Source organism: Saimiri boliviensis, chromosome 2 (genome assembly GCF_048565385.1).
Source record: "Saimiri boliviensis isolate mSaiBol1 chromosome 2, mSaiBol1.pri, whole genome shotgun sequence".
NCBI lineage: Eukaryota > Metazoa > Chordata > Mammalia > Primates > Cebidae > Saimiri > Saimiri boliviensis.
Window position 1 is genome coordinate 215,707,192 of NC_133450.1, and position 13,836 is coordinate 215,721,027.

The 13,836-nt window shown below is 36.5% G+C and overlaps 1 protein-coding gene across 7 annotated transcripts in view; it reads left to right on the top strand.

The window, feature by feature from the left end:
- RABGAP1 (RAB GTPase activating protein 1) overlaps positions 1 to 13,836 on the top strand; it is a 178,597-nt gene that overhangs the window by 79,994 nt on the left and 84,767 nt on the right. For all 7 annotated transcript variants that reach the window (XM_074395311.1, XM_074395310.1, XM_074395309.1 and 4 more), the window contains 3 exons: positions 1,260 to 1,434; positions 6,604 to 6,697; positions 11,377 to 11,527. In XM_074395311.1, the coding sequence (XP_074251412.1) occupies positions 1,260 to 1,434; positions 6,604 to 6,697; positions 11,377 to 11,527 (420 nt within the window). The remainder of the gene's footprint in view (positions 1 to 1,259; positions 1,435 to 6,603; positions 6,698 to 11,376; positions 11,528 to 13,836) is intronic.

Genomic DNA, 13,836 nt, shown 5'->3' on the forward strand with positions numbered 1-13,836 from the left:
GCTAAGTCAAAATGGCATATTCATCTAGAAAATTAAGTAATCCCTGGATGGACATGTTAAACCAAAGTTGGCAAACTGCAGCCTGTAGGTCAAACCTGGCCTGGCCTAAATAAAGTTCTGTTGGAACACAGCCAGACTCACTCATTTAATTGTCTGTGGTTGCTTTTGCATGGTAAGGACAGAGTTGAGTAGTTGCAATAGAGACAGCTGGCTCATATATTTGGCCCTTTACAGAAAAGTTTATCAACTTCTGTATTAAACAGTGCCTCAGGATGATACTGAAAGAACTTGTTGCCACTATCTTGGCCTTACTTCCATGATAGGTGTAATTTTTTTTAAGAACCCAGAGTTACATTGCAATGATAAAAATCTGTTCTGTCTGATATTTCCGTAACTAATGAACATCTTATTCCCTCATTTCCCTTTCTGTGTTTTTACTTTGGTATGTGTATATTTCTTTTTGGTATAGCCACCTTTCTAGTTTTCTCTGTACCTTTTTCTGTAGCTCTCCCTTTTCATTCTTCCCTGTATTTCATGCTGCTTTTTTCTCCTCCTCCTTATACTGGCTGTAATGTGGAATGTTAATGTACTTACTTACAATATGTATTGTAGTGTAAAGTTTTATATTCCGGGTTTTAAATTTTTAACTTAGGTCAGTTTAAATTATATGTTTGCCTCAAAGTAAAACCAGAATACAAATCCATTGGAGTAATCAGAATTTTTGTGGTTACTGTTGGTCTGCTCCCTGCCATTTATCTCCCCATGGTCCCACTCCAACTCCAGGTTGTAGCTTTCAGTTTAAGGAAAAGTTATCTACATTGTTATAAGCAAAAGGAGTGGGGATAAAATACTGAAACATTAGAAGTAAAAGAATTTTCTTAAAGTTTATGTTTTAGAATAATTTATCATTCTTTTCCATATAGTTTTATATAGGAAACCTTAAAGGATACCTTAACTAATTTGTAAGATACAGAACTGTTAGCTTTTTAGTTGACACTGGCTAAACATTGGTAGTTGGATATTTGACAATATGGTTTGAAGACAAATTGCAGAACTAGAGTACTGCTCAGTAAATGCCCTATTTTCCTAAGGATTTTAAGATCTAAACATATACTTCTCTATTTTAAAAAGTTACATTTAATGTAGATATTCAAAGAAACATTATTTATTCTCACATCCTGTATGAAATCAGAGTTTGGGCTTAATTGAAAGCATAATTCATTTTTCTGCTTAATAAATAATATTTTTTCATCCTCAAGATAAAGCAAAAGGAGAGAAAGAGTAATACTGACACGTTATATGAAGTTGTATGCTTGGAAAGTGAATCAGAAAGAGAGAGGAGGAAAACTACAGCTAGTCCTTCAGTTCGCCTTCCACAGTCTGGATCGCAGAGTTCAGTGATACCTTCTCCTCCAGAAGATGATGAAGAGGAAGGTAAACTGTATGGATAACTTAATTTTTACTTGGGGATGGAGAACCATGCAAACTATTAAAATTAAAATCGGGGATTGATAATGTGATATGGCATTTAGAATTCATTTAATGAATTCCTTATTAGAGTATACTATAGTCTACTATATGTAAGTAGCTGTGGGAGATTTAAAAATGATTAACATTGAGCTTTCTTTAAGATACTTGTAGCCCAGTTGGAAAAATGAGATTTATAATTAGCTCTTTTTAAACAATCAGTTTAGTGCTAGCTTGGTGTATTAGTACTTTTTTTTTTTTTTTTTTTTTGAACAAATTTGACAAAGTTTACACCTAAAGAAATATTCCTCTCTCAACAGATTAATTTTGCAGGAACAAATTCACTTTGCCAAAATGTGGCTTTCACACATGACCCTTTCACCAAATATATTTATAAATATAAATCTTTATATATTATTGTGTTTCACATTGATAATTAAGAATCCACTGGTTCTTTGTTTCTTTTTTTTTTTTCCTGGTTAAATCCATTGAATTAATTTGTCATTCTCTATTAAAAGATGTATTACCTTTTAATGAGGCATGAAGGAAGGGGGGTACAGGAAACATGAATGTTCGAGAGTCACTTTCTAATTTCTAACTTAGTACCAGGGCTTCAAATTTAATGGAAGAAAAGCTCATTACAGTATAAGGTCATGTGAGCCATGTATCTATACATGAAGCTCACAGGAAATGTTCTGGAAATTCATACAGGAGAATTTGGTTTTCATTGTGGGGAATGTTGTGGGGCATCATAAAGAGTCGTTTTTGAGTTGGGACTTTTAAGTGCAAGGAGAATCTAGTAGGCATCAGTGGAGTTATTTGGAATTTCTAGTTAAGAAATTGCATTAACAAAGGCATGGGGATGGCAAGAGTGATTGATTTGGTTAAATGAAATATGTATCCATGATTATATGTACTTAAGGTTTAGAGTAAGCCCTGACTTTCTTCATGTTTAGAGTGAGCACTGAGTTTCCAGTACCTACTGTTTGCTGTAACTCCCATTGCCCTTATGATGAGTCGACTTAGTATCATTTATTAGTAATACTAATGGCCACCAGTTACTAAGTGCTTAATATGTAGTAAGCAGATGCTTTATTTATATAATGCTCAGGATAATCCTGAAAAATAGGATCTATTACTATCCTCATTTTGCACATAAAGAAATGGAATCTGGCTGGGTGTGGTGACTCACACCTGTAATCCCAGCACTTTTGGTGGCTGAGGCAGGAGGATCACTTGAGGTCAGGAGTTCGAGACCAGCCTGGCCAACATGGTGAAACCCTATCTCTACTAAATACAAAAAAATAGCTGGGCATGGTGGCACATGCCTGTAATCCCAGCTACTTGGGATGCTGAGGCAGGAAAATTGATTGTACCCAGGAGGTGAAGGTTGCAGTGAGCCAAGGTTGTGCCATTGCACTCCAGCCTGGGCAACAAGAGCAAACCTCTGTCTCAGAAAAAAAGAAATGGAATCTCAGGAAGGTGAATTTGCCCAAGGTTACACAGCTAGAAATTGTCTGAGTCAGGATTTGGATGTAGGTCTATGAGTCCATAGTCATGGCTGTAGTCTATCATCATCTCTTGCATTTAGTTCACATAAAGCATTTTTGAAGTACACAAAAAGCACATGTATTTTTTTTTGATGTCAGAGATGCAATTCAGAGTCTCCCTTCAGAGCCAATTTAAGTCGTATGTTTTATCTGGGAAAGGTGGATTGTTTCCACTGTTTGAAGTCGTCTGTTGTATAACTGTCACTCTTGAGATTTATAGTGTCTCTTCTAGGTCAACCCTGGTTAAGATGACAGAGTGAGTAAAAGTTTACATAACTCTCCTCTCTTAACACTCAACAATTAAAACAAAAAAAATTGAGAAGGACACTGTTATGAAATCAGAGAATGCTCAAATCTTCATACCATAGATTTTTAGCAATGTTTGCTGGTTGAAAAGAAATCTGGACCCAACTAAAGGTCCATCAGGACTGACATCAAGTTTTATTTTATAGCAGATACCCTTTTTTTTTTTTCTTTTAATTTTTAGGGGGTTCAGAAGGCCACTGAACTAGGGAGAGATAAGGACTAATGGCAGTGTGTACTCCATGGGAAAATCATGGAAGACTAGAACATAAGGTCTATGAAAGAAAGGAGCGTGTCTGCTATTGCCTTGTGTTGTTTCCCTAGTGTATACCATAATATCTGGTATGTAGTAGGTGCTCAATAAATATTGGCAGTATGGGGAGCCCTCTAGGATCCATTTTTATAGTGAAGAATTAATAACAGAGGAGAACTGGGACTAAAGAAAACTATGTAGCCATGCTATCTTTTAATTCTCCCTAACCCAATGTACAAACCAGGGAAACCAGTCCTGCTTTGATCTGTTTGCTTTGAGGAAATAAGTGATTACATTTCTCCAGAGAAGCTTTTTACCCATAAGACATTTGGCAGAAAACCAGCCAGAATGATGTTTAGAAGCATCATTCTGAAACCAAGATGCCTATCCTACCCTTACCTTAGGCAGATGGGTTCTTAACACAGATTTTAAATTCCTGCTGCCCAGATTTATTGAAAGTATCCAAAACATGAGAGAGAATTTTGTAAGATAAAGTCTTCCTAATATATTTGAAGAAATTATCATCCCTTCTAAATTTTAGTACATTTTTCTTTTCTTTTCTTTTTTTTTTTTTTGGAGACAGAGTCTTACTCTGTCACCCAGGCTGGAGTGTAGTGGCACGATCTTGGCTCACTACAATCTCCTGAGTAGTTGGGACTACAGGTGTGTGCTACCCTGTCCGGCTAATTTTTGTTTTTATTTTTTTTATTTTTAGTGGAGATGGAGTTTTGCCATGTTGGCCAGGCTGGTTTTCAGCTCCTGACCTTGTGATCTGCATGCCTTGGCCTCCCAGAGTGTTAGAATTACAGGCGTGAGCCACCACACCCAGCAAATTTTAGTATATTTTTCATAGCCACCTTTCCCCAAAGAGTTGTATTATATTATATTGGTGTTTCAATGAATAGAAAATTACTTGAGAGATTAGAAAGCAGGGCTAGTCTAGCAAGGTAGTGAGGTTGGGGACATCTATCTTAGTGCTGTTGAGCCTTTTCTTTTCTTTTCTTTTCTTTTTGAGATGGAGTCTTGCTCTGTTGCCCAGGCAGGAATGCAGTGGCGTGAACTGGTCTCACTGCAACCTCTGCCTCCTGGGTTCAAGTGATTCTCTTGCTTCAGCCTCTCAAGTAGCTGGGATTACAGGTGCCCACCAACACGCCTGGCTAATTTTTGTATTTTTACTAGAGATGGGGTTTTACCATGTTGGCCAGGCTGGTCTCAAACTCCTAACCTCAGATGGTCTACCCGCCTTGGCCTCCCAAAGTGCTGGGATTACAAGCATGAGCCACCGTGCCTGGCCTAACATTTCTCTTCTTTACCTTATTCGTCCGTATACAGAAGATCTCTCATATTCAGTTTCTCATCTTCTGTGTCTCACCAGCAAAACTGATGATAACGTCCAAACATTATAATACAAAGAAGTTCAATAAGAAGTGTCACAGATTTCTGAATTTTTAAAATTAGTACTTTTCAGATAATTGCTCTCTTGGGGATGCAGAATCGGTAGAACATTTGGAACTCTGTCAGAAATTTTCAGTATTCTTAAAAGTATGTATTTTTCTTAAACTGAGAAAGTATGTTTCTGGGCATATACCTGATGAAAGCAATGAGATGTATTCATCCTGATTGTGTTGGTAGCAAAATGTTTAAAACTCGCCAAGTGTCCAACAAGAGGATTAAGTAGATATCTTTGTCCAGGTTTATTCTCTGCTTTCATTATGCTTTTCAGTTCCTCTCATGCCTTGATCAGTGTCACTTTTTTCATTTTCTTCATATCTTACAATATCTAACTTCTGACTTGAATTTACTTTTCTTAATTGAATTAAGTTAGAAATGATTTATTTTGGTCTTTTAAAGTTTTTTTTTTTTGCTTTTTAAATAAATTAATATTTGCCATTTTAGAAAATTTAGAAAGTCATAAAAACAAAAGAGCAGAAAAAAGTACCAATCATAACTCCATCACTCAGAGGGAATAATTGTTAGTGTTTGGTATACTTTATACCAATATTTTCTATTTTTTAACATAGATTAGATCATAATGAAGATTAAGCTCTTTATATTTTTATTTAATGCTGTATTTTTCCGTATCATTTATATTAGTCCATTCTCATACTGCTAACAAAGACATACCCGAGGCTGAGTAATTTATTAAGAAAAGTGGTTTATTTTATTTATTTATTTATTTATTTTGGAGATGGAGTCTCGCTCTGTTGCCCAGACTGGAGTGCAGTGGCACAGTCTTGGCTCACTGCAAAATTTATAAAGAAAAGACACTTAGTCGATTCACAGTTCTGCAGGGCTGAGGAGGCCTCAGGAAACTTACAATCGTGGCAGAAGGGGAAGCAAACACATCTCTCTTCACATGGCAGCAGGAAGAAGAATGAGTACCAGCAGGGGAAATGCCAGATGCTTATAAAACTGTCAGATCTCATGAGAACTCTCTTACTGTTATGACAACAGCATGGGGGAACCACCCCCCATGATTCAGTTACCTCCCATCGGATCCCTCCCATTACATGTAGGGTTATGAGAACTACAATTCAAGATGAGATTTGGGTGGGGACACAGAGCCAAACCGTATCATCATCATATAAACATAAATATCAACCTGCAGTTACATTATATACATATAATTTCTTCAACCATTCTCTACTCCCACTGTTGGACACTTAGGTGGTTTCAAATTTTTTAACTGTTTTAAATAAGACATATTTTTATGCGTAAAGCTCTTTGCTTTAAAAAATGAGAGAAAATACCATATTTTGAATCCTATAGTTTTATAATTAAATGGCTCCTTTTTTTTTTTATGAATTGACATAATATGGACCTATGTGGAAAATAAAAGAGAAAGAGGTTACAGCATTTTACCTAGAACCTTTTTTATTGTCTTTGTAATTATCCATAAATACTAAAAGAGAGAAATTATGACTTTATGCTCCCAGTAAAGTCTTTCAGAATTGACTCTTAACATTATAATGTTCTTCTGGCTAGCATGGCCACCTCTGTTACCATTTTTGTGTGTTTTGTTTATTATAGATAATGATGAACCTCTCTTGAGTGGATCTGGTGATGTATCCAAAGAATGTGCAGAAAAAATTCTGGAAACATGGGGAGAACTGTTGTCAAAATGGTAAGTTATGATAGAATAGTTCTTTTTATCTACAGTTCTTATTTTATGGGTGGAGAATGTTGCCTAACTGTAATATTCAATTTTGGAACCAATAATAGAAACCTAAGTGTGAGGTTTGCATTCTGTGATCTGTTTTAGAGATTTATATTAGTAGTAGTAGAGAGTTGAAATAAATTTTCAGAATATCAGGAACTTAATAAGTTCTCATTGCTGAAGAAAATATTTATCCAAACATGGAATTCATAGACAGGATAAATAAGAAAAGTATCTTTTATATTGAAGAGGTTAGGAACCACTGAGTGGTTCAGATAATACACAACAGTCAGTTTAGAGGATGTGCACATAATGCATAGAGCCATCGTAGAGACCCCAGGTAGGATTTTTCCCTTATCTGTGGTAAGTACTAAGAATGACAGAGCAAAGTGACATAAGCATGGTATATATTACCTGCTCTGTCGGTTTTACTAACACTTAAAAAATTCCTACTAACACATGTAAAATTTAGGAATTTCTCATCAGCTCAAGAAATGGTTTGATAACGGTGTTAAGAAGCACTATCCTATAGGCTGTCTGAAAAGAATACATTGACTTTAGGCTGGGTGTGGTGGTTCACCCCTGTTATCACAGCCTTTTGGGAGGTCAAGGTGGGATCATTGCTTGAGCTGAGGCATTAAAGACTAGTCTGGGGAACTTGGTGAGACCCCATCTCTGCAAAAAATGAAAAGTTAACCGGGTATGGAGGTGTGCACCTGTGATTCCAGTTACTCTGGAGGCTGAGGCAGGAGGATCACTTGAGCCTAGGAGTTCAAGGAGGCAGTAAGCCATGATTATGCCACTGTACTCCAGTCCAGGTGGCAGAGTTGAGACCCTTTCTCAAAAAAAAAAAAAAAAAAAAAGAAACACCAAACAAGCAAAAAGAATACATTCCTTCTCACGCCTGTAATTCCAGCGCTTTGGGAGGCTAAGGTGGGTGAATCACCTGAGGTCAGGAGTTCAAGACCAGCCTGACCAACATGGTGAAACCCTGTCTCTACTGAAAATACAAAAATTAGCTGGGCATGGTGGTGCACGCCTGTAATCCCAGCTACTCAGGAGACTGAGGCAAGAGAATCTCTTGAACCTGGGAGGCGGCGGTTGCAATGAGTTCCACTGCACTCCAGCCTGGGCAACAAGGTGAGACTCTGTCTCAAAAAAAAATACATTTTATTCAGGTATTTATTAACATAACCACAGATATTCTGGTAAGTCAGCCTGGTGAGACATTTATACAGTGTCCTTTCCTCCTTGAGTAGGATGCCAGTATATGCTGAAAAAAGGTGAGCATAGAAGTCATCTGATCACTTCTCTATTTCTGACATTCTGGTTATTAGGGTTGTCATATAAACTCCCTGTGGACCTGTTACCGTCAGGTTTGACTTTTCTTGCAAATTTTAACTGCTGAAGTATTTTACTGCATTGTTAGAGTAAAGTTGTGTCTCAGAATGTTAAAGCATTATGTCATGCCCTTAAGGGATAGGACTACAAATGGGCATTATCTGCTTTTATGTTACTCTCACAGTGCTTTACACTTTTGACAAAACACTCTCCACATTGGAAAATGGCAAATGTGTACAGGAGAAAAAAGCAAACTCAAGCATAGTTTTTCTTTACCTAAGTTGTTTTAATAAATGAACTCTGCAAAAACCCCCAGGGTTCTCTTATGTTTTTGATATTTCTTTACATCAGGAGACAAAACTTCTGCTGGTCTTGTCACAATTACATTTTCAGTTCAGTGAATTTGGAGTGTTTTGGCTGCTGCTGGCAGGAATTTTATCCGTATAAAAGGTTTCTGCTCTAAAACAGAAATGTAATTGAATTTTGACATGGTTACATAATAATATATTTAAAATCATGTAGATATAGCATTAAGACTCTAATTAGATTTTATTAGATGAACCCATCAGCATCTTATACAACAGCTTGGAATTTGTTTTGCTATTAAGCTTTGTTATTCATTTAATTAACATGTCTTTCCATTCCCTCAAATGTATTTATTGAGTTTCCATCTGTCTCTACTATTCTTGCTTGTCTTAGTCATGTTTTCAGATATAATAACATAGTATTTCTTCTTCAGTTCATTACATCATTATTTTTTCTCATTATTATATGTGTTCTATGGATATGTGTTTTGTGGATAAGCAGCATTTTAATGGAATTTTAAAGCCTGGTAGGACTGATTTAAAATTCTGCCTCTCCTACTTCTAAGGCGTGTGGTCTTAGACGAGTCACTTAACTCTTCTGAGCCTGTTTCTTCATTTAGAAAATAGAAGTCTATAAGCTTACCATTTGTAATTATTATAGATTAAAAATAATAGATGCCATGATTGTAGTTGGAGTAACATAGAACTAATGAATTTGCCGTATTTTAGGCACTGTGCTGTTATGTGCTCTATTTCACCTGTAACAACCTTATAATGTAGTATCTTTTTCTTAGATGAGACTGGTTCATAGGTTAAAGTATTCTGGTTAGTAAATAGCACAGCCAGAATTTTTAACACAGTCAAGGCTGATACCAAAGCTGGTTTATTTGACTCAACATTAGATTTTAGTGGTTCTATTATCTTTGAGTCGTATCTTTGAGCTCTAAATCTCCATGTTGATTTTAGTGTGGCTCTTAGTGGATAAGAGAACTAATGTCAGCATAAAATAGGATGCTAAGTTGGATAAAGTTAGTATTATCAATGAGATGAAACTATTCTGAAAGTAATTTTATCAATGTAAATTAAGGTAGTAAGGTTAGCAAACTTTCTCTGTAAAGAGCCAAATAATAAATATTTTGGGCTTTGCAGGTTAATAGTCTGTCACAACTACTCAGTTCTACTGTTGTGGTGCAGGAGCTATCATACATGATACTGACAAATAAGCATGGATTTATTTCAATAAAAGTTTATTAACAGAAACAGGTGGTGGGCCCAGTTTGGCCCACAGGCCATAGCATACTAGGGATTAAATTAGCAACAGAACTGTGTCTGTTTTCTCTGCTCATAACTCTTCAACTTTTATATAATGTTTTTATCTAAACAAGGACAAAACTGCATTGCATTGTCTATAGCATTTGCATTAAGGTACCAATGTCACAGAATAAAACACTTTTAAACGTACTGTGCAGAACTCTCATAGGATTCTTTGAACGTTTTGAGAAAAATCACAGGCCTTTTTAGAATTTGATAGTGGTTATATTGTATCAGTAACTTCTGCTTACATCTGATAATCACGGAATCTTTTTTATATCAGGATCCTGCTTTATTGACTCAGTAATGGTGGCTCTCAAGTCACAAACCAGCTGCTATATAGCAGGTAGAACACTCATTAGTTTTAGGAGTTTGAGGACTACCTCAGTCATTTAATTGACCACCCTGAAATTTTTTCTCCATCTGTAAAACTAGAGATACTACTGTCTACCTCTGTTGGTTGTTCTGAAGATATAAGATACGGTATGCAGAAACACTTTGTACATGTATACCACCATTTCAAGGCTAGTTTTGTTTTCCCCATTTTATAGGTGACACAAATGAAGTGGAAAGATTTTGGTAACTTGTGATACAGTAGTTAGGTGGAAATGTTATTATCCACTGTAAACATTCAGAAAACTTATTAGAAGGAAGGCATCATAAAAACTGTTGGAAACATACTTGAGATATTTTAACTTAGAACGTCTAAGGATACAGTATTCTTCTCATTTTTTTTTTTTTTCTGGACAAAGTCTCTGTCACCCAGGCTGGAATGCAGTGGTGCGATCTGTCGCTGCAGCTTTGAACTCCTGGGCTCAAGCAATCTTATTACCTTAGCCTCCCGAGTAACTAGGACTTACAGCTATCATGCCCACTAATTTTTATCTTATTTTCTGTAGAGATGGGGTATTGCTATATTACCTAGGCTGGTCCCGATCTCCCAGGTTCAAGAAATCTTCCCACCTTGGCCTCTCAAAGCAGTGGAACTACGTAAATCACTGTGCCCTGCTGGCCACATGTCAGTTTTGATGTAGAGCCAGATTCTTGTCTTATTATGTGTCCAGTGTTGGTCTTTTTTTTTTTTTTTTTTTTTGAGATTGAGTCTTGCTCTGTCACCCAGGCTGGAGTGCAGTGGTGTGATCTCGGCTCACTGCAACCTCCACCTCGTGGTTCAAGCAATTCTCCTGCCTCAGTCTCGAGCAGCTGAAACTACAGGCATGTGCCACCATGACTGGCTAACTTTTTGTATTTTTAATAGAGACAGGGTTTCACCATGTTGTCCAGGCTGATCTTGAACTCCTGACCTCAGGTGATTAACACCCACCTTCCCCTCCCAAAGTGTTGGGATTACAGATGTGAGCCACTGCACCCAGCCATCTTTTTTACATAAACCCTAGCCATAGAGCATCATCTGTGATTTCCAGTTTTGCTTTATTTATTTATTTTTTTTTAAGTAGAGAAAAATTTAAAGATATTTAAGAAGCAGTTTACAGAATCTATGTGGATTTTTATTTTCTTCTACACAATCTCATGGTTCTCTTGACCCCATCTAATTCAGCAGCACTTTTTTTTCTTTATTGCCCTGTTTCCTTGTCATGTATTTGTAAGCCATTTAGATAGACTTTGATAAAGGAACACTCTTTAGAGAATCTTCCTTTTATGATTTATGGTTTATGGGTTTATGTTTAGGCATCTCAACTTGAATGTGAGACCGAAGCAGTTGTCCTCCTTAGTAAGAAACGGTGTTCCTGAAGCTCTTCGAGGAGAAGTCTGGCAGTTGCTAGCTGGCTGTCATAACAATGACCACCTGGTAGAAAAATACCGCATTCTCATCACAAAGGTAAGGGGTGACAATTCAGCTTCAGCATTAATTTTTTTAGATATTTGTGATGAAAAGATCATGTGGTTACTTGACTTACAAGAATTTTTTGATTCCTTTAAGAATAGAACTGTTAATACTTCTGGCTCTAAGATGTTTTTTTCTGTTGCACAAAGGAGAAGTCACAGTTTTTTCTCCTTGATTAATTTCACCTCAGAAGCCAAAGGTATCTTCTAGCCCATTGTATATCCAGATTTTATTTTTTAACTATAATTACATTTTTAGTCAAACCACTTGTGCTGTGTGATGTGTAAAAATTTTCTTTTGACTATTTTAATACTTTTCACACTTGACGGAAATGTGTTTTTGGTAGGGAAGGCTTAGTTTCAGTTTCTGCAATTGGGAGAAAATAATTCTATAAGCTTATTATAGAATTCTGTTTTTAGCTCGTTCCTCTAAATTGAAAAAAAATCCTCATTTTTACAGTGTTCCCCCTCTGAAGTTCATGCATTCCTCAAGGTTTTGCAAGCAAAGCAAGAAAAACTATTTCTTATACAAGCATACTAGGATGTAAAGTAATTTTTCATCCTTTGTGTTCATGTTTTCAGTTTTAGTTTTAGTTTTCTCAAATTCCTCAAGTGTTTATCTTTAGGAAGCAGTTTCTCCAATAGTACGCAAATCCCAAACCTGGATTGTGAATGGATTTCTCAGAATCTTCAAGAATATGGGAGATTTTTCAGTGTGATGGAAGGTAAAACTTTGTCTTAACGATTCCATTTGCTGTAGTGCAAACACTCTATAAGTTAATTCCTAGGAATTTAACAACAAAGGTACAAGATCCATTTGAGGCCGGGTGTGGTGGCTCACGCCACCCAGGCTGGAGTGCAATGGCACAATCTCGGCTCACTGCAACCTCTGCCTCCCTGGTTTAAGTGATTCTCCTGCCTCAGCCTCCCAAGTAGCTGGGATTACAGTTGCCCACCACCACGCCCAGCTAATTTTTGTATTTTTAGTAGATACAGGGTTTCACTGTGTTGTCCAGGCTGGTCTCAAACACTTGACCTCGTGATCTGCCTGCCTCAGCTTCCAAAGTACTGGGATTACAAGTGTGAGCCACTGTGCCTGGGCTCCCACATTTTTTTAAATGGATGTATTAATTTAAATTGCTGCTAGATGATCAGAAAATACAAATTATTTAACCACCGTAATATTTGTGAATTAAAAAGTAATGACAGTGATAGCTAATATAAGTTGGTTTTGCTTTTCTTTTCTGTCTTCCTGGAATTAAGAGTTATTATTGTATGGGAAGGGTAATTGACATTTTTAAACTTACTCTGAAATGTTTTTGGGGGAGTAAGGTATTTTTTACAGTCCTCCACTCTACTAGTTGAGCTATCAAAGTTTGCATTTAAGCTACTTTTTTTTAAAGTGTGTAGCTCCATGATATTTTACATGTAAATACACTGCAGTGATCACTACCGAGAGCAAGAACATATCCATAACCCCCAAAAGTTATTCATGTACCCTTCTAGTCATAACTACTCTTCCTACACCCCTGAGTAATCACTATTCTGACTTTTCTCTCCTTAGGTTACTTTTGATTGTTCTTGAATTTTTCTTTTCTGGAGACAGAGTCTTGCTCTTGTCAACCAGGCTGGAGTGCAATGTTGTGATCTCAGCTCACTGCACCTCTGCCTCCTGGGTTCAAACCATTCTCCTGTGTCAGCCTCCCAAATAGCTAGGATCACAGACGCACACCATCAAGCCCACCTAATTTTTTATTTTTAGTAGAGACGGAGTATCACCATGTGGCCAGACTGGTCTTGAACTCCTGACCTCAGGTGATCCACCTGCCACAGCCTCCCAAAGTATTGGGATTACAGGAGTGAGCCTACACGCCCAGCCTTGAAATTAATTTAATGCGGTTATACAGTCACACAGCATGTACTCGTTTGTGTGTCACTTCTTTTGCTCATCTATTTTGAGTATGTACCAGTAGCTTTTTTATTCTCTTTTTAAAAAATTGTTTAGAGTATTACATTATATGAATAAATCATACTTCAAAAATATATTCTGCTATTGCAAATGTTTGATTTTTTTCCAGTGCTAGCTATTACGAATAAAACTGCCATAAACATTCTTGCACAAGGCAGGATTTGTACGTATTATACATATTTCTAGATAATATTTATGTATATATACACACTACTAATTTCTAGAAGGTATTTATTTATTCTGAACATGACTTCTTTGCCAGCTATATGCTTTGTGTTCTGAAATTTTACATATAATATTATTTTAGAGATTTTTTTTTTTTTTGGCTTAGCTTC